A 24,362-nucleotide genomic window follows, 5' to 3' on the forward strand; every position below is an offset into this window, starting at 1 on the left:
GATCATTGAATTTATACCGTTGAACTAAGACAAAGGGGGTTGATATTTTGCACATATGACCAAGTCATGCTGTGCACAAAGCATTCCTACAATTTGATGAACTCCACATTTGTCTGCATCACAGATACAGTATGTAGATTTCCTGTGATGTTGAGAATGTTTAATTTGCTATTTTTAAAACAGTGGATTTAGCATGTGACCCATTTTCTTTATATTCTGATAGAGTGATGCTAAAACTCTGATAGTACGCCTTGCCAACAATTCATCATACAGTTGAGGATTGCTGTAATATTAAAACCATCTTCAAAATATTTATTATGGCTACAATTTACCCTAAAATTTGTGTGACACTTTAGCCTTCACATCACCTATTGCACATCCTGGAAAACAGTGATGAGGGATGAAGAAGGGAAAGAATAAGGCCTGGAGAAAGGAAAGCCCTGAAAGTCTGATTATCTAACGGGTTTATACCACAGAGTAGAAACCAGTGCATGCAGCAGCAAGAGCACAAGGACGATTGATACAGAGAGGGAAGGATGCTGAGCAAGAGTGGAAGAGAGATGAGCTGGAATTAACAATGAACAAATCAGGGGAAGCACAAATAAACATCTCATTTGTCATCAGGTGCCTCTGCCAAAATAGCCCTTTAGACAAAATGAGTGTGCATATATTTGCAGCCTGTGTGTGTGTGGTCTTACCTATGCAGTAACAGAGCAGGACGGATAGCAGGACAGACAGACCGACTGCACTGAGGGCTGTACACCTGAGAAAAAAAACAATTATATTAAGGATTTAATTTTATTCTTGAATGTCTCTGGGGAAAAAAAATTAAAATTTAACATTTTTGAGAGGAAAATTCTAATCTGTTCTTATCAGAGCCAATATTCACCGCTACATCCTGACAATCAAGTCCCTGAAGCCTTCGCTACTCTCCAGCACATACAATCAAATACGGTCTGCATACTGGAGCTATAAGTTTGCATGTGGTAACATTTGAGTCATAGTTGTGCCCAAAAAAAAATATTATATGTATTGCACCATTCCTGTTATTGTGTCTGATCAATCTGCACACAAGCAGATCTGTTCCCTCTGTAAAGAAGCTAATGTAATATCAACCCAACATGGGCCAAGAACACCTGCCTTGTATAGGGAGATATCACTTTGATTGGCATATTTTAGGCTTATTTCAAAACACACCTGTGATTAATTGCAATAATTTGTGCACTAATGCCATGGATTTCAGAATGTATGATAACTATCGTCTTTGTATAGTGTGGCAGCCAAACATTCAATACTGTTACTATAACTCACTTTGTGACTGGAAAGCAGTCTCCTGTCCAAACCATCAATTCTAATGTAAACCTGATGGAGCACAAAGGAAACTACAAAACGTATCTCGTATCCGTCTGACATATTTTTTTTACTGATGAAAAAAAAAAAAAAAAAACGGTGTCAAGTTCCACCTCACCTCCATGAGCAGTACTTGGAAGATTTCTTGAACTTGAAGGCAGAGCGGGACAGGGTATTCCTCGGTAGCGGCCTGGTAGGGGGGGAGTACACTGAGCCTGTTGCCATAGTGTAGCCAGGAGTTGCTGTGGAGAAGAGGGGGGTGGTGCCTGTGCCTGTCTTGAAGAGGAAATGCCTGGAGGGCAAGGAAAAAAAAAAAAAAGAGACAGAAATTAGGACAAGTATGGAAAAGCGACCCTGTTTACGCACAATGTTGCCCCCTGGTGGCAGCGCCAGGTAACTGAATTTCTCCTACCTCTAAGTGCTTTAAATAAACGTTGTTTAGAAACGCTGAGCCACGTGTCCTGATAATAATCCACATCAGACATTCACTGTATTATTTTTTCAATATTTTTTTTTCTCCCCAAAAAACGTTGTTTTTCGGTGTATAGCAAGACATGAAACTAAAAGCCAGGATGTAAACAGTCGGGGGAAATATCACTGTATTATGATATATTTTAATATTTGAATTAATTTCCCAACCCTAACCTCCTTCAAAAAAGAAGACACTCAAATCTGTGTCTTTTCATTTCGGTCTTTGTGTAAACCACGACGGCTGCGTCTCGCCTCATCTCATACAACAGTTTGCCGAGCCACAGGTGTGTGCACGGCGGGGTGACACAGCTTCATTACGCTCATTAACCTGACAAATGAAGCCTGCGACATGCATTTGTTCTTTCCATTCTGCATCTTCTTAACTCAAGCATAACCACCTTCTGCCACCAGTCGGGGACTAATTTACAATCCATAACTCATCCCCAGTTAATTCTTGCGAAGACTAAAGTACAACTGTGGGGTTAACCACATTTGTCAGGAATGTCAGGGAAGTTGTACAGATTAGTTTTAGGATGACTGCTTTGACAACATACGAGAGGGCACGTTTTTTTAGTCACTGACTAATGAGTTTATTAATGTACTGACATCAAAGATTCAGTTAACAAAAGGTTAATTGAGACACAGGAACGTCAGACACAGCACGGCAGGGAAACTGCATATTCCACAGAACACATTCCACCACATCGCGTGTGCGTTGCGATTTTGTTCCCGTCCTCTGCACGGCTTCACATCCCACGAGGAGCGTGTCAGAAGCGTTTTGTTGCTCGTTTTATCTTTATTTTGATTTGTTCATGTTTCCTTGATTTCTGTGCTTCTGTCGTGGGTAAACATTGTTAAACGGCTTCCTTTTTTTTTGTCTGTTGTGTGTTTAATGTTGTCATTTCCTTCTTTGTGTTTACAGCTTTCAGAACAGGTTAATACAGCCAGCTCTGTTTTAGTCATTAAAAATATAAATCCTCCTATTTATTGCGTAATTATTTCCCATACTGTGTCTGACAAGAGAATGCATTTCTTTTGTCAAGTTGAAAGACTGTGATTCAGAGCTTGCCCATCGGTGTTGTATTTTGAAAATTGACCAGAAATTCATTTCGTTTTTCTCGACAAACTTCCTGCCCGGGACTGATCTACTCTGTTCAGCTTGCCGCGATCTTCCAGCGGCTTCCATCAAAAAAATAGACTCGCTGCCTATCTCTAGCGGCGCAGCGCGGCAAGCCGCTCCTGGGACACTGGTGAGACGGACCGCTGCGCTGCCGCTGGGATGTGAAGCATCAACTCGAATGACGGCAATTCACTCCGGGAACTGTGTCGGAGACGGAACTGGTAGAAAATATATATTTTTCATTGTATTTAAGTGGGGACGAAAATACGCATTCTATAATTAACAATGACGTTACATGTAAATTGAGGGTCTACTAGAAATTATTCCACAAACCGTGACGGGAAGTTGTTTTTAGAGAAGTAGATCTTCTCTCTGTACTGTTATCTGTTAAATAGTTGATGGAAAAACACTGAAACAATTTAGAGTTAGTCCTCATCTGTCACTGAGGATTTAACTTTCTGAATTCACCAAAACAACAAAACACCCACTGTGTTTTCATCTGATTAGAACAGGCCAACCCAGGAACAAGGAGCTATTTCAATATTTCGTTTGGGTTTCACCATCAATAGGCTGTCTTTGGAAATTTCCACATTGGAGAAAATTACTGGCACATACATGTACGCCTGCAGTAATTACCAAGGTCACAATGTCTAATTAATAACAGGACCCTGGCTAACGAGCATCTGTAATTACAATTAGACTGCTCTCTAACAAGGCTGTGTGATTAACAATTAGGACCTATTATAACAAGGGCCCTTCAATTAATACCTGCCTCGAGGCAAGATGTGGAGGAAGGAAGGAAGGAAGGAAGGAAGGAGGGACGCAGAAACAAAAAAAAAGCAGAAGGTGACAGAACGACAGAGAGGGGAAGACAATTAACATCATTGTATTTTAATGTGGAGTCGTTTTTTTAAGCTTTTATTGAAACGCAGTCACACAACCAGACAGCAACCCAACACAACAAGCGGCAAATTTATCTCGGATGTTGTGGAGTCACACCGTGAGGTCATTTCATTAACGGCAGGGAATTTCTTTATATTGCATTGATGATTGCACCCTTAATCATCAGTTTATAAAAGTTCAACATCCCCCATAAATAAAAGAGATGACTATGTGTAATATTTCTGGTTGTACTTATTTGACTCTGTTAAGTGTTTTGGCTTTCATAGTAAATAGAAAACATGTTTTCTAGTCTAGTAGTTTATCAATCTGACATGAGCCTCTGGGAGATTAATTATTTCATACAACACTGTAACAGGGATCCACTTAATGTGATGATTAGCAGTAAAAGGTCACCCATTAGTGCAAGTCTTCACTTCAAGTGGAGGACTAAAATCCTCGAGCGGTGCTCCTCGGGGCCTTCCAGCTCTGCTGCTTCTTGTCTCCTGGTTCACAGTGTTCACCGGGTGTCCCTCACTGAATGGTCACAGTAAACAACTAGCAGGAAGGTCTGTCTATTTACCTCATACCAACCTTCACCTCAGGTGAATTGTTACACATATATTGTGCTAAAATCTAACTCTACACCTTTGTCTTCATTCAGTATGTGCAGAGCAAGCAGCAACCAACAGTGACATCACCCGTTGGTTTGTGAACAGCCGTTATGAAGCCTCGAGTTCCGATTTTTGACCGTCACCATCATGGTAGTTGGGAGTGGTTTAGAGCAGAAAGAGACCATATTTGAAGATGGGGGAGGAGCGAAAAACTTATTTTCTTTTTCATGACCGGATTATTTTCAGATGGACCGCCAGATAACTAATAAGAAGGAGTGACTTTAGCTAACAACACCGAGATAACAGATGGAGAGATTTTATTGACTTGAATTTTATTCATTGATTGTTGAATTTTAGGAGACCAATTGAATGGCAGTGTATGGAGCCCTTTTTCTGAAAGCGGAAGATAACAAAGCTTTTAATGAACTTCAGGACCAGAACAGCTGCAAACACACTTTTCATTCACTCAGCAAGTCCGACGAATTTACTGAAAAATGTGTGTGCACTTTTCAGTAAACACACACACACGATTCCTATTATATTAAACAAACAGACTTGGCTTTCTGGTAACATTTGCAGTAAAAACGCACCTCATCGACATTTGAGCCAAAAGACATCCAATTTAATAAGTGCCATCTTTAGGCGTCATGTTGGGATAGAAATGTGGCACAACAATATTGTAGATTTATCACTCACTGCAGTGTACTTCATTTCACGACAACATGAAAGTCAGACCTTGCACCTGTTCTCCTGCACACACTGACACTTTCTGGGAAAATAAAATCACAAACAGTACGTGTTGTCGTGACGGGGAGGAGCATTTGTTCATGCTGGGAGGTGTGCTATGTGTGTGTGTGTGTGTGTGTGTGTGTGTGTGTGTGTGTGTGTGTGTGTGTGTGTGTGTGTGTGTGTGTGTGTGCGCGTGCATGCATGCCTTTCACTTCATTATTTATCCCCATATTAAATTGCCTTGTGTCTCGATGAAGAGTGAATGAAATATAATCATGTTTTATTAAGCTTTCGTTTAGAGTGAGAGAGATCGAGAGGAGAGGCCACGTGATTATGACTTCAGAAGGAGAGAGGGAAGTCAGATGATGTTAAATGTCTACTCAGAAATGTAAAACTTTGTATTTTTAATTGGTTTATATCTATTTATATTTATATAGAAAAACTCCCTGATATCAACCAAATTAAATGGAGACTAACGCTAACACAATCTGACAACAGTGTCCCTTGACACACTGAAATGATTGCTTTTATTTTATTTTTTTCAATTTTTGCCACCACTTCCTACCTTTCATTACAGCAATCACTTTCATGTGAATTCATTATGAAATTTTAATCATCTCGTGTTGTGAAGGCTGAAAATCTTGACACCAATAAAGCAGAACAGGGCATCTGAACACAGATGGAGATGTTACTCAAACCAACCGATCAAGAAACGGAAACCAAAGCGCAAGGGCTTATGGGTAGAAGGACCTGATGTTGACATGTGATAGTCGGCAGTTCGCCATGCTTGGAAAGTCGAGCATGATGGAATGACTTGTGGATTGAAGGTAATATTGAGCTATTTCTTCTTCCTAATCCAGAGACATATCCATCATGCTCAGCTGAAAGTATACAGACAGGAATTCCATTTGTTTGTGCCAACATCTGTCACTGAGAACAATTAAAGTTCTTCAGTACTCTCATATATTCATGATTCGGAAGAGTTTTTCTTACTCAGCTTGTCATCACCAGCCATCTTAAACACATCAAATGCAAAAAAATGGATTGGGAACATTTTGATAGCAACTGAAAGAAAAAAGAAAAGAAAAAATTGCTGCTTTAGTTTCTCCACGGTGTTTAAAATTCGGTTTTGGTGACCTTCCCAGTCCAATGAGATATATTTTGAGGATATGACCTGACACAACCCCCAAACTCGTAACTCTAATCGTTGGTAGGTGAATATAAACTGTAGGCGGTGTGAGATTTAAGCTTTATAATGGTGGTGCGCTGGGACGTACACCAGGACTGGAACTACTATCAAAGGACAACACACAGTGAGGCAGTCTAAATAATCTACAGTATTATTATGTGTTTTATGAGTGTTTCTATGCAAGTCAATTACAGCAGGCGGACAGAGCGAGGATAATCGAGTGTAAAATGACTGTAACCACAGTCTACTTAGCTGAGAGTAGCATGTTGTCAACCATAACTAATCTGGTACTTAGCTAATAATAACAGTCCTTCAAATGCACCATTCTACCATCTGCATTTACATTACATTAACACTATTTACACGCTGCCTTTTAGTGTCTTTAACAATAGGAGTAAAACGAGGAGGATTTGAACTACGCTGATGTGTTGTGTGTCTGGGTGTATGTGTGTGTTTAACTGTGACATAACAAAAGTGAGGAGATAAGGAAGAAAATAGCTGTAACTAATGTTGGGACAATCAGTGTTGCACATGCTGTAGCTGGCATGTCTAACGAAGTGACAATAGCCAGTGAACAAAAGCTTCTTCCCCCAAACTTTCCCACACATACACAAATAATACACACACACACACACACACACACACACACACACACACACACACACACACACACACACACACACACACACACACACACAGCTGCTGCCTCCTGCAATAGATGCTCTTGTCTCTGTGCCTAAAATCATGCAATCCCCCCCCCCCACAGACTGACAAAAATAAGTGCTCGTGGTTTGTGTCTGATAATAGGACATCTTACAGCGTCCAATTAAAAGGTAAGTATGTTGACAGTGTAACATAAAGTTTAACCCTATAAACCCTTTAGGCTATTTTCAGGGTCATTTCACTGCCTTCACTTTTAAGCTAATTTCAAATTCAGTTCATGAAATTCTGATTCAGTTCGTGTCTCGCACATCCTTGCTTTGAGGAAGAGCAATCAAGAGCAGAACTGAATTTGAAATTTGAGAACTGAATTTAGAGAGTTGAATTCAAATTGAGAATTAAATATTAAGTTTCACATTTATTGAAATTCAGTTTCAAACTAAAATTTCAATATCAAGCTGAGCAATTAAAATAAAAAAAATCTAAAGCAATTAGATAGACAGACAGACAGATAAATAGATAGATAGATAGACAGATAGATAGATAGATAGATAGATAGATAGATAGATAGATAGATAGATAGATAGATAGATAGATAGATAGATAGATAGATAGATAGATAGATAGATAGATAGATAGATAGATAGATAGATAGATAGATAGATAGATAGATAGATAGATAGATAGATAGATAGATAGATAGATAGATAGATAGATAGATAGATAGATAGATAGATAGATAGATAGATAGATAGATAGATAGATAGATAGATAGATAGATAGATAGATAGATAGATAGATAGATAGATAGATAGATAGATAGATAGATAGATAGATAGATAGATAGATAGATAGATAGATAGATAGATAGATAGATAGATAGATAGATAGATAGATAGATAGATAGATAGATAGATAGATAGATAGATAGATAGATAGATAGATAGATAGATAGATAGATAGATAGATAGATAGATAGATAGATAGATAGATAGATAGATAGATAGATAGATAGATAGATAGATAGATAGATAGATAGATAGATAGATAGATAGATAGATAGATAGATAGATAGATAGATAGATAGATAGATAGATAGATAGATAGATAGATAGATAGATAGATAGATAGATAGATAGATAGATAGATAGATAGATAGATAGATAGATAGATAGATAGATAGATAGATAGATAGATAGATAGATAGATAGATAGATAGATAGATAGATAGATAGATAGATAGATAGATAGATAGATAGATAGATAGATAGATAGATAGATAGATAGATAGATAGATAGATAGTTACTTTATTAATCCCCAAGGGGAAATTCTTTTGCTACAGCAGCATTTATAGATACAGGAAATAAATAAAATAACAGTAAAAATATTAAATATAAAAATGCACAGTATATACAATAAAATAAAATAGAATGATTAAATTAAAACTAACTAAACAATAGTGCAAAGTTTTTTACATTTTTTTTTTTTTTTTAATATTTAAACAACCAAGAAAAACGGACAACAGACAACGGTGTTATTGTTGTGTGATGGATTTAGCCAGAGGTGAGTTATTGTACAGTCTTATTGCAGTATTCAAGTTTGGCAATTCAAATTCAAATATAAATGATTCAAATTCAGTTACTACTAACACATATTTCTGCCCATACATTTGCTCCTAGTTCTATAGGAATCAAGATGTCAGACCAGACTATTGTCACAGTAAATCTTTATTTCAGCACCCAAATGTGTAGTTGTGTGTGACTGACATCAACACCTGCTCAATCCAGTGACCAGTTGTGTCCCTTGACAACAGGTGCACATTAATTTGAGTGTATAGCCGTGTTGTCCAAGGGTACAGCATGTCTTTGAGCAAGTGTGTGTGTGTGTGTGTGTGTGTGTGTGTGTGTGTGTGTGTGTGTGTGTGTGTCTGAATGCCGGGATTACCACCTCTAAATGAGGACATTCACACTCTCCTGTCAAACCTCCCTCCCTCGTTTGTGTCCTATAGGAACCCAATAAATACCCCCAGCACACCTCTTTACTTTCTCTCTGTGTCTCTGCTGGTGCGTTCAGGCAGCTGGGAAGTCGGGACAGTTCAGACTTGGAAACCTTCAACTTCCCAGTTGAGAGCGTTCACATAACAACATAAAGGCAACATGGCAGCCCACCAGAAAATCCACTCTAATTGATGTCTGAATACAGAAGAGTGACAAACAACGTCGTCATCACCCCATGTAGACCACTACAGGGACAAAATGGAGTCATTATTATTTGTACACTACATTTCTCTGTGTTGATTTTGGCAGATAACGTTTAAAACAGGCAGCAAACTAACAGCAACAAAGTAACAGCCATGTGAGAGGACTGTTAACCCTTGTAGTTGTCTGTCAACATAGTAATTAGTATTGTTTAACAGCACAACACCCTGCTCTAATTAGTATGACCTAAATTAACCATACAATTACTTATTTTTGCGCTCAGCAAGTGTATCTCTACCTTTCACCGCAAACATCGCCATGTCGAGTGACATCAGACCTGCTTCTCGGAACTCTCAAAAACCTCAGACTTTCCGAATGGGAAATTCCCAGTTCGACAGGCGTTCAGGCTGATTTCTCCCAATCGGAGGTCGGAACTTTCCCACTTCCCAGTTGCTTATGAATACACCATACTTGCAGTTTTAATCGCTGTCACTCACAGTATCAGTCGTAGTTACAAATACAAGTTCCAACATATAGTGGAGCTCAAATGGAATAAAATATGTGTCAATGAAAAAAAAAAAAAAAGAAAAAGAAGTACAGAAAACAGAAAAGTAATTTGAATATTTTCTTTCTCAAAATATTCCCACCAGCAAGCATAATCTCAGACTCATTCACCACATGTTAATGGGTTTGTGGGATGTGGAGAGGAAACATTGTGATGCCAAGAAAATTAAAGCAAGAACCTATAAAACTGACTACATATTTTATATTATCTTTCACAGTCTTTTGCATATTCAGATGATTCACTTTTTGGAGAAAAAAAAATCAAACTGGATAGATGGCAGATATAACACGGTGATACTTGATATCTCTATAGTCTTTCACCTGTTCTGTGTTTTTATGGGATTTCAGCTTTTGAAAAAGAAACCCTGTTGATGACCTGCCCACAGCACCTGTTCTGATCATGCAAGCGTCCCAGCGTGGCACAGGTACTCAGCCTCCTGAGGAGCTGCCATTAGTTACCATGGTGATCCAGTACATGGAGCAGCCATTCTGAGACCAAAAATGCCTGGATTAAACCCTTCACTCACAAATCTTGTGATAACTCACATCCAGGCAGCTCGGTTTGCAGTGTGACTGTAAATGTGATAAAAAAAAGGGAAGACAGATTAAGGTTTTCTATGTGTTTATGTAGGTAGTAGTACTTCCTGTAATCTGGTCTTTTAGTGGAGTTACTGACAATTTTAAATCAGCATATGAATCAAAAAGGAAAACACATGTCTAAAAGCCTGTCAAATTAAATCACAGCTTGGAGGGATTTATTACAACTTCACCTCGTACAATGTTAGCATTAAATATATGACCCATGTACGCACAGTGAGAGCTGTGATTCAGGACAGGATGGAGTAGTGGAGAAAAGAGTGGTAGGTGAGTGCAGGTAGGAGAGGGAAGGAAGAGAGATGGGAGAACAGTAAGGACAAAACTGGAGTAGGGAACTGGAGAAAGGAGGAAGAGGAGGGAACAGGAAGAGGATGACAGAAGGGAAATCTGTGAGTATGGCAAGTGTACTAGGCATTCAGGCTGGAGATGCACCTGTCTCAAACTTCTGTGTGTGAGAGAGAGAGCTTCAGAGCGGTATTTGAAGGTTCATTAGATTTAGGTTGGGGTTAATGTTGGGGTTTGGCATTAATGTCAAAATGCTGGATTATTTTAATAACCCAAATGCTGTGTTGATGCTGTTGGGTAGGTTTGACCTGAGGTTGGGTTATAAATAGTGACCCAGCGCAATGGGTTGGAGGGGTGACTTGAAATCGAGGGCTCATAACCTTTGCGCCCATTTTAATGCCAAGTACAACCCGAGCTGACTTTTGAGCCGCTTTGCTACAGCATGTCAATGGAAACTGTAAGTAAATACAACTGTAATCACAACAATAAAATCTGGAAAAACTCGGTTAACTTTTTTCTTTTAAAACAGCTTTACTCAGTTTTATACAATAGGTAGTTTGTCCTAACTGACGTTAGCGCGTTAGCTATTTTTATATTTGACGTGCAATTGTTTGCCAAGGGAAGGTTTGGTATGAGGAGCATGCATATGAAATTCATTTTTTTGTTTTGCTAGATAAAGTCACTCCTTATTAGTTTTCTGTCCATCCATCTAAAAATAATCCTGTCATTCATTAGAAAACACCTTATAAAGCGTGTTTTTGGGGAACATGTCTGTTTGATTGACAGGCCTGTGGTGCAGTGAGGTTACAGCTATCAGTGGGCGGGATGTAGTATCGTTGGCTTTCCATATCAGATCGTGTCAGATCCACCACTCGCTCCTCCCAAGCTCATCTAAATATGGTCACTGCCGGCTCCAAACTGCTTAGAACTTGCAATAACTGGCGTCGGCCAAATTCTCGGCCAACTAGAGGCTTTATAATGGCTGTTCACAAAACAATGGCGGACGTCACTGCTGGTTACCGCTTGGATGGGTCAAAGCAATAACCCAAACCGGCTGGTTCATAATAACCCACAGTTGGGTTGGTCACTTTTTGACCCAGCACTGGGTTTAAAAAATAACCCAAATGGAGTTATTTTTAACCCAGCTTTTATTTGTGTGTGTGCTGCAGCTCAACTCATCTCATCTCTACTTGTCTTTTTTGGTTTTCCATCAGCAATAAATTGTAGATGGTACCTGGCATTATTTTTGGTATCACCTCTGTCGAAGTGAGCTGATCGATACTAAAAGGTGAAAAAACAGCAGACTGCAGAGAATATCACTCACGGCACACCATGCACTAATCTGCTGAACACCTTGATTAAATGGCATCACATAAAACCCCAATCAACTGTGGTCAGTTGAGGATGTCTGGTACCACGCTGAGTAGAGTAGAGCTAGTACCACGCAGTGGAATCACAGAATTATAGGTGATGTTAAGGGTTCTGGGATAGTGAACACATTATGTCAATGACTGTCCTCCTATAAGTACAGAAAGAACCATGGAGTGTGATGGAGTGTGTGCATGTAATAACAGCAACATTTATTCTGTAGGTTTTACATATTTGAGAGAAAACTATAAAACTGTAAAGAGACATGCACACATAGGGCCTGAAAGGTTTGTGTGTGTAAAATCCCATGGAAACTCCTGCAAACAAATGTCCAAGCTGATCTACTCATAAGGTTCTCAAGTCACCTGCTAATCACAGACAGACGTGGACCTGCTGCTCAGTGTGTGTTAGAGGCATCTCATTCACCATCCCTACTCTTTTATTTGCTGACTTTTTATTAGAAGCCGTTTTTTTTTCCTTTTCTTTTTGTTATTCCCACGGCATTGACTTCATAGCTGACAATCAGATTTCCTTTTGCTTTTGTGCTCGTTCTGTTAAAACGGCTTTAACACATGCAAATACCTAATTTAAATAGAGCAATTTGCACCTGATATGAAAGACACAATTAGTCTTAGTAAATTACCCGCAACAAAGGTGCAAAATAAATGTGCAATTTTGTGGAATAAACACGCAATTTAGTACCCTTTGTTTGAGATCTTCTAAATCAGGCCCATAGTGTCTGCATTACTGGAGTGAGAGGGAGGTAGACAAAGAAACAGTTGTGGTATCGTGCAGTGTGTGTGTGTGTGTGTGTGTGTGTGTGTGTGTGTGTGTGTCTGGATGTATGAAGGAGTGTCATTGAGAACAGTATATGGGGTAAAGGTATGTAACAGTTGGTGAGTGTTTTGTCTGCAAAGATTAACTATGGAGTCTATATGATATCATGGCTGAACCCCCCTACACACACACGCGCACACACACACACACACACACACACACACACACACACTCACTCACACCTCACACACTCACTCACACACACACACACACACACACACACACACACTCACTCACACCTCACACACTCACTCACACACACACACACACACACACACACACACACACACACACACACACACACACACACGCGTGCATATGGACTATCGGATACACGTGAGGAGAGAAATTCCCACTGTGTGAACTGGGCATAGCTTTTATATATACATATTTATATATATATATATATATATTTATTTATATATATATATATATATATATATATATATATATATATATATATATTTATAAACGTGTGTGTGTGTATACGGTATGTCTTTGCATCACCAGTAATGGTAAAACTTTCACTTAGGGTCATTATCGAGGTGAACTGATGATGTTTTGAAACAAATGAAAGATTTGGATAAAGTGATAAAAAGACAGCGACAGTGACTGAAGTGTTGAGTGAAAAACTTGAGTTGGTGATGAAATTATGCTGTTTGCTCTTTTCAAAGAGACCTTGTGGTTTGTACTTGAAAGATTGACCCTGGTTTGAACTTATTTTTTTTAGGCCAAATTGCTGATGAAACTTGACTGAGAAGAGGCTTCTGATTTTGAAACCGCAGTGGAATTAACATGTCACCGGTCACTGAGCAGCAATAGACCATCAGCTGCATATTTGTTATTTAACTGCAGGGCTGTCACCTTGAACATGTTCTGATAGGAAGGATATTTAATCATCCCCATGGTTTAAATGAGATTGGAGCTTTGTTAATTTTTCTACATCTTGCGTATCGTTATACACCTAATGTAATATATGTGTATGTCATTTGTTACAGTAGATACATGAGTGTTAGAATCACATTGGTCATTATACGATATATGTATATGTATATATATATATATATATATATTAAATAAAGGAAATTATTCTGTCCCAGGATTGTTGAGTGATTTAGAAAACAGCAGCTGCACTTTGATTTCTATTCCATAAGTAGATGGATTCTCGTGTAAAGATTGAAGAGAAGCAGTAATGTGTTCAGTCATCTTGGTGTCTGTTAGAACTGAACTGAATCTGTCTGATGCTGTTTTGATAAGACTTGCCAAGAAATGCTTAATATAGTTCACCCTGCAGGAGAAGACGGCCTGAATGAATTTCTCTAAATGTTGTTTGGACCTTTAATGTTTTCTGAGAAGTCTGATGTTTTCTTTCAATCTTAGGCGGGAAAATGCTGATATAGTTGCTGCTTTTTTGTGACTGTTGAAGCTCAGATGTGAATTAATTAAGACGATAATTTGTTTTATCCTTATAGCTTAGTAGTCAAGCATAGCAATAATTCCATATTTTTTAAAGATCACAAATTTAAATTTATTTTCCTGTATTAAATTTTTACTCTGAAATTTTTAAAAATTTAAGTAAATACAATCTTGAAATAGTTTAACATCTCCGTTCTTAAGTTTTGTTCTGGAGCGCGAGAACTTCTGTTTTGCTTCCGTGTCTTTAAGGCACATTGACCTCAGCCTCCCTCTCTTTTGATTGGTTGACTCTTTTCAGAGGGATGCAGGCCAAGACTATACTCAGGTTTTCTTTGTTCTTGGAGCTTACTGGCTCTGCGACAGAATCACAGTGCTGTGTATGTGACAAACTAAAAAAAAGTCCAAACAGAACACATTGCTAAATACGAGGCATTTTTTTATGGACTGAGCGTTTTGATACTTTCATATTTTTCATATACCACCAAGACCTCCTTTATCAGTCCCCCCACGAAATCGTGATCTGGGATCGCAATAATAAATGCAAATTCAAGCAATCTCCACAATGTTTGCAGGAACTTGCAATTTTGCTAAATTCCTGCGATTTTTCTGTAAAAAGTTAGCAACAGAAGCTCTGCTGAAAATATTATTACAGCCTAAAGTCACCTTTCCAAACAAAACTCACTTAATCAACAAAAATAACTAATTTACAATCGGCAAGGATCTGCTCCCTCTCCACTCGCCATCCAAACAAACGGCTTCTAGCTAAACGGAAAAAGCAGAACAAGCTAACAAAAAAACCAGAAGTGACAGGCATTGTAGGAAGTCTGGTCTTAGAAAGAGTAGTACTTTGTCAAATTCATTTTTGAAACACACAAGTTATAAAAGACTGCATTTTGTTTTTGTGCATACAGAATGTTGAATTAATATGAATTAAACAGAATTTAAAGCTCTTATTTTGACAGATGATGTTGCCTTCGTATTCTATGTTGCAGTCACAGTCTGCTCTGTGAAGCTACGTCACTTTTATGAACTTGAAGCCCCATGGTTCTCTAAGTAAAAACAATATATAAAAGATTAGAACTAAAATATTTCTGTGATGTGCAGCTTTATTATTATGACAGGAAGATATTACATATTACTCTTTATCAGGTAGCCGTAAAAAATGCAAACATTAAGTTATACAATACGGGACCTTTAAATGAAGAGATTCATTGCATTGAGCTTTTTGTCAGGAGTTCAGTTTTGTCCTCCGTTTTGCCCCCGATCACCTCTCGTCTGTGGCCACGCCACTCACCTCCCGTGGCCACGCCCCTCACCAGTCCCAGCAGATGCAGCCACTCACCCCTGATCACCACCTGCAGGTGTGCTGCATCTCCCTGATCACCTCCCCAGACTATATGTAACCTGCCCCTGCACAACTCTGGTGGTCGGTGCATTTTTGTTAGCCACCCGTCCGTCTTCCGTCTGCTCCCCGTCCGTCTTCCGTCTGCTCCCCGTCAGCTCTCCGTCAGTCCTGTACCTGTTCCCGTTCCTCCGGCCTCTGTGTCTCCTGCGGATATCCCCGTCAAAATCACCAGTCGGTGGAGTTGCCCTCCCGGCTTGGAAGATTGTTGACGCCGTCCCTTCCGCTGGTCTGCCGGCTGCCCTGTTACCCGTGTCCCCCTGGAGCTGTCGGTCGAGTTGCCCTCCCGACTGGACGTAAAGTGGACACGCTCGGTGCCACCTTTTTGGTTTGTAGTTTTTTGTTTGTTTTTTGGACAATAAAGACTGTATTTTTGGAATTTGAAAACCTTGAGTCTGTGAGCTTGCATTTGGGTCCTGGAAAAACACCCCACCACATAACACTTTTCACTTGATCACAGCATTGATGTAATGCTGAGTAAATCTAAGTTTCATCTGCAGTGATAAGACAATAATAATGAGTACATACAGAAAATGTTTTTGAATTTAGGTGCTTCATCGCAACTTTATGCACCTGCACAATATTTTATGTAAATTGCCTTTAACCAATTATAAATTAAAATATATAATTAACATTCAATTAACTGAACTTACAGTTCACAGCAGTATGTGTGGTAACCAACATATTAACCCCATAAAAGTTGGACTTTGTTTGGCTAATGTGCACATAAATTTGTGCTTAGGTAAGTCCAAGCAAACCCCAACCCTCAACCATACACGATGGGGATGAGCAAATATTTTATTGTGCTGTGGCTGTTAATGCCTTTGTGGTCATAAGGTAGACTACTTAAATATTTGTATCCATGTAAAAGAGAACATGTCCTCCAAATTGAATAACAAAATATATTATTTTTTCCACGTATTCCACAACAACACATATTTCGATCTGAACATGTAATCGTCAGGACGACGTTCTCATTTAAAAAACAAAACCGTTTTCCTCTGCCATGGTTAAGATTTGGTTACGTTTCCGGCACTGAAGCTACTTGTTTTCGGCCAGGAGTGTGGACGAGAATCATAACTTGGTTAAGACTAGGTAAATATCCTGGTTCAGGTTGAACTGACTCCTCTGTGAAGGACTGGTAGGAAACAAAAGACAAACAGTGGCCTCTCGTGTTGAAGCCAACCGCTTCGCGCTTTCTGAACTTTGCGGCTTTCCGGTTGAAAAATAACACGCCATCCTGCTGTGCTCCTGACACGAGAAAGTCATGAATCCTTTTGAGCATTTTTTTGAAAATACTAAAGCTGTTATTTTTTTCCTGGCAGGACAGTCTCCAAGAGGCATGTTTTTGTTTTTGTTTCTTGCAGTTATGGTTTATTGTGCCATTCACACCGTTGTGCAAAATTATTTGAACATCAATTATTTACGTTATTTGTAGACATTTTTGAGAAAAGATGTCGGAAGATGTTGGATTTCCCTGTCTGCAGGAAAGAGAAAGAGAGTGCTGACTGCAGCGTCCAGCGGAGGATGGATGTGTTTGATTTGCCATGCAGTGAGTGCCTCCAGGTCACACAGCATTTATTTTTCAGCTCCACCTGATAGTTTTTTCTTACCCCATCTCCTCAAGGCAGCTTGTTTCATATCCAAGTCTGACTGAATGTGTGTGTGTGTGTGTGTGTGAGAGAGAAAAGAGAGAGAGAGAGAGAGAGAGAGAGAGAGAGAGAGAGAGAGAGAGAGAAAAGAGAGAGGGAGTGTGTGTGTGTGTGTTAGCAAGACTTAGTATTTTTTACACACACCCTCATATATACCACACTCACACAGAATCAGTCTTTTCGGTGGGGGTGGGCTCAGTTTTGAAAGATGACGCTCTGAACTCTGTGTGCTTTACTGTGTGTGTGTGTGTGTGTGTGTGTGTGTGTGTGTGTGTGTGTGTGTGTGTGTGTGTGCATCAGCCTTTCATATGAGTATAAAGCCGAGCCAGGGACATGGTTTGGCTGTCCCAAAGGTCCAAACATTCTCCAACACACATGCAGCCAAGATGAAGGTGGTTTTTAAATCATGGAGAAAGGCATTTCTCCCTCTATCAATCTATCAAAGTGCCATTTTTTTTTTTCTGGGGGGAATTCCAGGGAATGAGACAAAAGAGGGTGAGACAGAAAAAAAGAACAAAGAAAGAAAATAAGAAGGATTTGGCCACAAATTGTCCATTTAAGTACAATGTTAAAGTTACCCTCATAAATTGTCTGTGTGCATATACATGTGTGAATACAAGGCCTTTTTTTTAAGAACATAAAACTGCACCAGGTTTCAAGGTTTGGCTGTCCTGAAACTCTAGTAATTCTTCCCAACACACCCATCCATGCAGCCCAAATGTTTGGAGTTACAAAGACAGACATTTGTTCGTCAATCAATCTGTCACTCTCCCTTTCTCTGGACTGAAGACATTAAGGAGGGCAGGATAGAAAAGAAGGAAGAGGGAGTGGGCATATTGTGTGGTGAACAGAGGGTCAAGGTTAAAGTTGCACCAATAAATTGTGTACGTGGGTGTGTGTGTGTGGACAGCGAAGGAACAACGGGCCTTTATACAGTCGCCAGCAAGATGTTACACTCTGCTGGACAGTGACTTTCAAAATATCAGAGAGCTGTGGGGCATTAGTGTTCAACAAAGACAGCGAGAGAGAGCTACAAATTGTTCAGTGAACAGAGATTCAAGGTTCAAATTAGCCAATAAAACCTGTGACACAGCTGAATAGAAACACACGCTGACCTCGAGATGCTCTGCAGCGATCTGAAGGAACAACTCTGATCCGAACTCTAAAACCAAAATGTAAAAGGTTTCGACAAAGAAGTCGATTTAATGTATTTTCTAGATCTAACGTCTGCCTAAAGGGAACAGAAATGAGCAAAGCGAGAGCTCTGAGTTGACACATGAAAGGAGCCTTTAGCATTTCGATACAAAATGCCACAGCAATGATTATTTAGATTTAGGATTTTTGCAGTATTAAATGTGATGATAGTGGGCTCATACTGTGCCATACCATGGTTGGAGGGGATTTTAGGAAATTGTAAATAATGTTATTGTTCTACAAAACTAGAATAAATCAATTTTCTCTTCGTAATTTAAAAGGAAATTTCCGGAAGAACAGATGATCAGAATTGTTCTTCCAGCCTTAAGTCATTATCAAAACTTTTTCACAAAGAAGATCTGCATTAACAACAAAATTAAGACAAAAAAACCCAGACAGGAGCAGAAGGGATTTCTTGTCTTTTTTTTTAAGGGTTTTTAAAAACAAATTTAGGTTTTGGTTTCACAGGCTGTGTTTTAAAATTATACTACAGTTGGTACAGCTCTTGGCTTCCAGTTAAGGTAAATAGCACCATCAACCTGCTAAACCTTTTCAATTTGAAACACAATTAACTTTCATCTCTGAGGGAGAGTCATTCAGGCTGTGGAGGTGACGTGTGCTGCTTGGTGTTGCTGTTGCAGGATGGTACAGGGGAATACCCCCTCAGCGTTGCTCACTAACATCACCACTGTCACCACAGTTGGTGACGCTGATCTGGTGACTGTGGCTGCAGCTGAAGCTCTTCAGTGTGGAGTTCGGGCGTAGAGCGGAACGAAGAGCAGGTAAAAAAGGGCGTAGAAAGATGAAGTAAGATAAGGTGGGTTTACCTTGTTTCCAGAGGCACATTGCTACCCAGCACCCAGCTGTCTTGCAGCGGGACGCTTTCGGGAGGTGTGGTCTGCAGCTCGGCTGGTGATTGGCCGGCCACGGGGGCCGGGCTTCCAGTGGGAGGTGTTAGCTGCCGCGTTGAATTCAGGGAGTGGCCAGCGTGATGCGTGGAGCCCAGGGCTTGGTTGAGAGCTGTGATTGAGGGCTGCTGGCGGTGAGGGGGGGGCACAGGAGGCAGCGTGGAGCCGTGATGATTGGATGGTTGCTCTGTTAACAGAAGGGAAGCATGGTTGGAGGGGATGCTGGCCTTCGTAATGCAGTTAGTACAATTCAATGACTTATCGAGGAGCGACAAAAACTTTGTTGGCTTTGCTTTGAACTGAATAAAATTTTGAAAAAGAAAAACCTAATTTATGTGTAAAAAGAATCTTTAAGGAACATAAGATTTAGGGCCTGATTTACCAAAGGTTTGCGTGTGTAAAATCACATGCAAACTCCACACCACCCGCAAAAAAATATCCAAGCAGATTTACCAACGACGTGGGGTGAGGATTGTGTCTTTCAAATGTGCAGTTTAACACACGTTGTCCATTTTGCGTGTTTGCCTGCATGCATATGTAATATTGTGTGTTTCTGCTTGAAGGTGCAAAATACTGGGAGGGAACATGCAAATAGAGAAATTTAGCACCCGCAATGATATTTACTAAACCTGGAAGTAGGAAGAGGAGAAGTGATTGCGTGTTTATTTTAGTACGACTGAAAGGAACGCATGAGATGCGCAAATTGTGGTGAGAAGGAGACACCCGTGGAAACATTTTTGAGGTGACAGAGGGAAAAATTATTCAGACATATCATTTGTCCAGTGATGACATTTCTGAGTTATTGAATGAACTGAATGATGATTGACAGCCAACAAAAAGGAGGAGCAACGAAATACTAGCAATGTCAAAACTCCTTATGACTCAGCGTTTTCCTGCCTCTGGGTCAATTCAGCGGCTCGCTGCTTGGATATCCCACCAGTCCTGTTGTTCATGTGTGCTGTCACAGGTACTGAATGCAGAATTCACAGGTAGCTTCGTAAGGTTCCCGAACACTTGCAAAGCACTGAATGAAACTAATCATCACAGAAAGAGCTGAACCTGCTGATGTTTGTTCGAGGATCTCATCCACCACCCCTCCTGTTTTATTTGCCGACATTTTATTATTAAGCCTTTTTTTTCGGCTTTTTGTTTTCCCCACAGCATTGATTTTCTTGCTAATAATCTCCTATAAAGCGTTTTGTTCGTGTAATATTTATATTTCTTAATTTCAATGGGATCACATTTCCTTTTCCTATTGCTGTCATTCTGTGTTTTTCATGGCTGGAATCACTTTAACACGCAAACCCCTCATTTAAATACGGCGACTTACACTTGATTTCAATGACACAATTACTCTCAGTAAATCACCCACAAAACGGGTGCGAAAAAAATGTGCAAACTTTTGGAAGGAACACGCAATTTAGTGCCCTTTATTTGAGATCTTAGTAAATCAGGCCCTTAGGGTTTTATTGAGGTTACATTGGAGTTTTATAAATTTAAATCCTGGCTTCCATTTCCTGCAAAGAATATTCATCCATTTTCTAAACTTGTTTAGGCTTGTGGACAAAATGCTATTGTAGAAAGAAAATAACTTAATTTTAAAAGGATGCAAATCAAGAAACAGGCAGAAGCAGAATATTTACTTGTTTCAAGCCTCTCACATCGGCTGGTCTGCAGTTGAGTTTGGAGGAGCCTGTCAATTGTTCTTTGAGTTTAAATTAATTTTTATTTAATTCAGATCACATTTAATCATCATCCAATCAAACAGTGTCTCATCTGAAAACAATTCCTCAACCAGAGATATATATTTAATGACCTCAGACTTTTCCTCTTCATAAAAGTATAAAAAATAAAAAATAAAAAAAAATCCTGTACTGCAGTAATTGGCAGAAATCTGCCTGAAGCAGTTCAACCTGTTGAGACGATAGCAGTGACTGTCAGACAGTCTCTCTGTCAGCCCCGAGGCCACAGATGGACGGCTGAAGATGTGAGGAAGATCGACAGCAGAACTTTAATCTTTATAAAGGTAGTGGGATTCAAATTAAATTCAAATGATTAACATTATTATTATTATTTCTAAGTCAGACATTTACACTTGTTTGGTGCACAATGTGCTTGTCTGGGTTTGTGTCCCGAAGACCATTTATTTATGAGGAATCATTATGTTGTTCACGAGTGGTTGTACCTCCGTCCGTTCACTTCCTGTTTGTTATATTACTGCTTCCCCAGAACAAGCAACCGCTAACAGACTCAAGTGTTCAGTATCATGTAGTTCTTGTTCCTGTCAACGGCGGACCAGATTTAAATCAAATGTAACATGCTGCTGAATAATTTTAATGAAAGTCATGTAATTAATCTTCTGCCAAACTCACTGATGGCCGACTTTGAGTCTCGATGCTCTCGAATGCTGCCAGCTTGAGTTGTTTTCTTAATTTTAAGTCATTAAAGGCTGTCGAACAGACTGTGGTCTCAAATGTTAACCGCTATGTAAATTACAGTACAAGAGTATGGGCCGGTCAAGGCTAGCGAGAACTGTAACTCAACACTACACACACGGCACTCAGCCGGGCTGAATACTGATCAGTGACTGGCCTTCACTAAACACTGCTTGGTTTTTATAAAAATATTTGCTCAACGTTGACCCAGCTTCAACTTTTCCCGACTGTTTTTTTTTTCACAGTGCTTTGCAGCTCCTTTTTCTGTCCTTGGGGTACTCTGAAGGAAATGAATGGCAATGCTGGTATTTGATTTGCATAAAGAGCATCACATCTCCATTTCCCAGCCCTGCTGTTATTCCTTCTCCCCTCACCGCAGAAAACAGACAGCGGAGAAAGAGAGAAGAGGAGCGGTGGGGTGGGCCAGGGAGAGCTTTTTCTGGTTATAGAGGAACCCCCCCTCCACACACACACACACACACACACACACACACAACCCCCCCGTTCGTTCTCTCTCTCCATATGCTGTTTTACCGGCTTAGTAATTGTTCCTCTTATGCAAACCTTCAAGGCTAAATGCTGAACACCGCACACACAAAGTCAAGATTTCTGGATAAGCGTTCCAGCATCATTAACACATCTACATCTGTGCACCATCACTGCAAATGTAAAATTGAAAACCTTTTACACACTCAGATGCAAAAAAAAAAACCCAGCACACACACATACACTGGGCTTACAGTTTGCCTAATACAAAATCTCAATGAGCGGGAAGTAGATTAATTAATCAGTCTGGCTGACGGACAAAAAACTGTCTAAGTGCAGCAGATAAATTCACTCCTGCATGTGTGTTTATGTGCAGGTTCAATGTCGCACGGGATCTCTGATGTGTGTTTGATACCATCATGTCGGCCTGTGTGAGTGCTTTGAAAGATTTGTCTCTGCATGAATCCACATTTTGCGAGTATAAAGGATCTCAATGTATGGTGCATTTCATGCTATATTTAAGAAATATGTCAAAAGTAACAATCCGCTTTCTTGCTCATGGATTTTTATTTGTCTGTTATATGTTCTGATTACGTGGTATTCGTGTTGCATGCTGCTTGTTTCCTTGAGCCCACAGCAATTGGTTGGTCGGTTGGAGACCAGTCAGTGTTGGTGAGTTTAATGTAATTTAATTGAAGTCCCACTGGCTGTGTGTGGATGTGAGGAGTCACAGCCTGCAGGGAGAGCGACTGCACCCCGCCAAGTGACATCCAACTGGGACACGAGGCCTCAAACTGCAGCCTGAGGCGGCTCACAGGGAAAAAAAATCACACAGGAGTCATGAGTTCAGCCTGGTCGCTGATAGTGACGGATATTTTTTAGCACACGTGTTTGTTGATGCTCTGACAGTTTCTCTGGTTGGTAAACATGTCTTTATCTTTTGATGATACTGTTACTGTGACATGAATAACAACCGTCTTCAACACACAATCCAATGATGACCGTGAAGCCAGTTTTTTCTTTGTAATGTGAGCTGGTATTTATGGTTTATGTATGTTTCTTCAGTTGACAGGAATGTTCTGCTTCATGAATAACTATAAGTGTTAAAAATAGGCTCAGCAGGGCCGTTATTTTTAGGCTTTTCTTGTATCCGTGAGTCAGGAGCTACCCAGGGCCTTCAGATGTTTTGTGAAAAAGGGTGTTACATAAATCATTTATCATTTGCCAAAACAAATTGCATGGTGGGGATTTGATGTCCAGATCCCCCTCTGGCATCCCAGCAGCCGTTGGTCATGGTTTCCAAAGATGATGCCATTTCTAACATTGCTGGCAATTTAGTTATTGATAACATGTGCAGGTGCAGTAATTACTGGTCACTGTAATAACTATCTGTCTGGTATTCAGAGGACAAATTGTAGTCTATAAAACATTCACTGGCAATAAAAGTGCAACATCCGAAATGCCACGATCGAAGCTTCACCTTTACCAGTCCAATAAGAAAGTAATATGACGTGTGCACTCAGACAGCCTGCAGTTCCACCCACTGAAATACAGACACAGTCATTTAAATCATTTCTGTCCTTCCTGCAGCTTTAAATCAACAACCAAACAGAAACTAACTACAACTGAAACAGTGAGCGGTCCAACCCTGTTATCTGCAGACCTCATATCATAAAGGACAAACAGTCACTAAGTGGAACTCAAATCAATTTCCCCATGTTATAAAATAAACACCAGGGAGGATAGAGTTTGTTGTTAAATCCTACTTGGGGTGTAAACAAAAATATAAGGCAGCAATTATCTACTATAGCCAGGTCCCAATTCATGAAAGATGCTAAACAATCATGCACAAACCTATACTGCATCCACCCCTTTACTTAAATACGCATTGGACTGTCTGTTCCTTTGGAGCATGCATGTTGAATTTCAGCAGAAAAAGATAAATAAATCCAGATTCAGAAAAAGATGAGAGTGAGAGAGATCAGCAGTGAGGAGACAGAGAGGGCA

General features: G+C 39.8%; 1 protein-coding gene across 5 annotated transcripts in view; it reads right to left on the minus strand.

Annotated features, from left to right (window-relative positions):
• Positions 1 to 24,362, minus strand: part of tenm3 (teneurin transmembrane protein 3) — a 338,433-nt gene that overhangs the window by 128,387 nt on the left and 185,684 nt on the right. For all 5 annotated transcript variants that reach the window (XM_069168313.1, XM_069168317.1, XM_069168316.1 and 2 more), the window contains 3 exons: positions 19,354 to 19,621; positions 1,469 to 1,642; positions 699 to 763 (listed from right to left, as the gene is read on the minus strand). In XM_069168313.1, the coding sequence (XP_069024414.1) occupies positions 699 to 763; positions 1,469 to 1,642; positions 19,354 to 19,621 (507 nt within the window). The remainder of the gene's footprint in view (positions 1 to 698; positions 764 to 1,468; positions 1,643 to 19,353; positions 19,622 to 24,362) is intronic.

This window comes from Embiotoca jacksoni, unplaced genomic scaffold (genome assembly GCF_022577435.1).
Source record: "Embiotoca jacksoni isolate LCO1_2020_lvr unplaced genomic scaffold, fEmbJac1.0.p SCAF_4, whole genome shotgun sequence".
In the NCBI taxonomy this organism is placed as follows: domain Eukaryota; kingdom Metazoa; phylum Chordata; class Actinopteri; family Embiotocidae; genus Embiotoca; species Embiotoca jacksoni.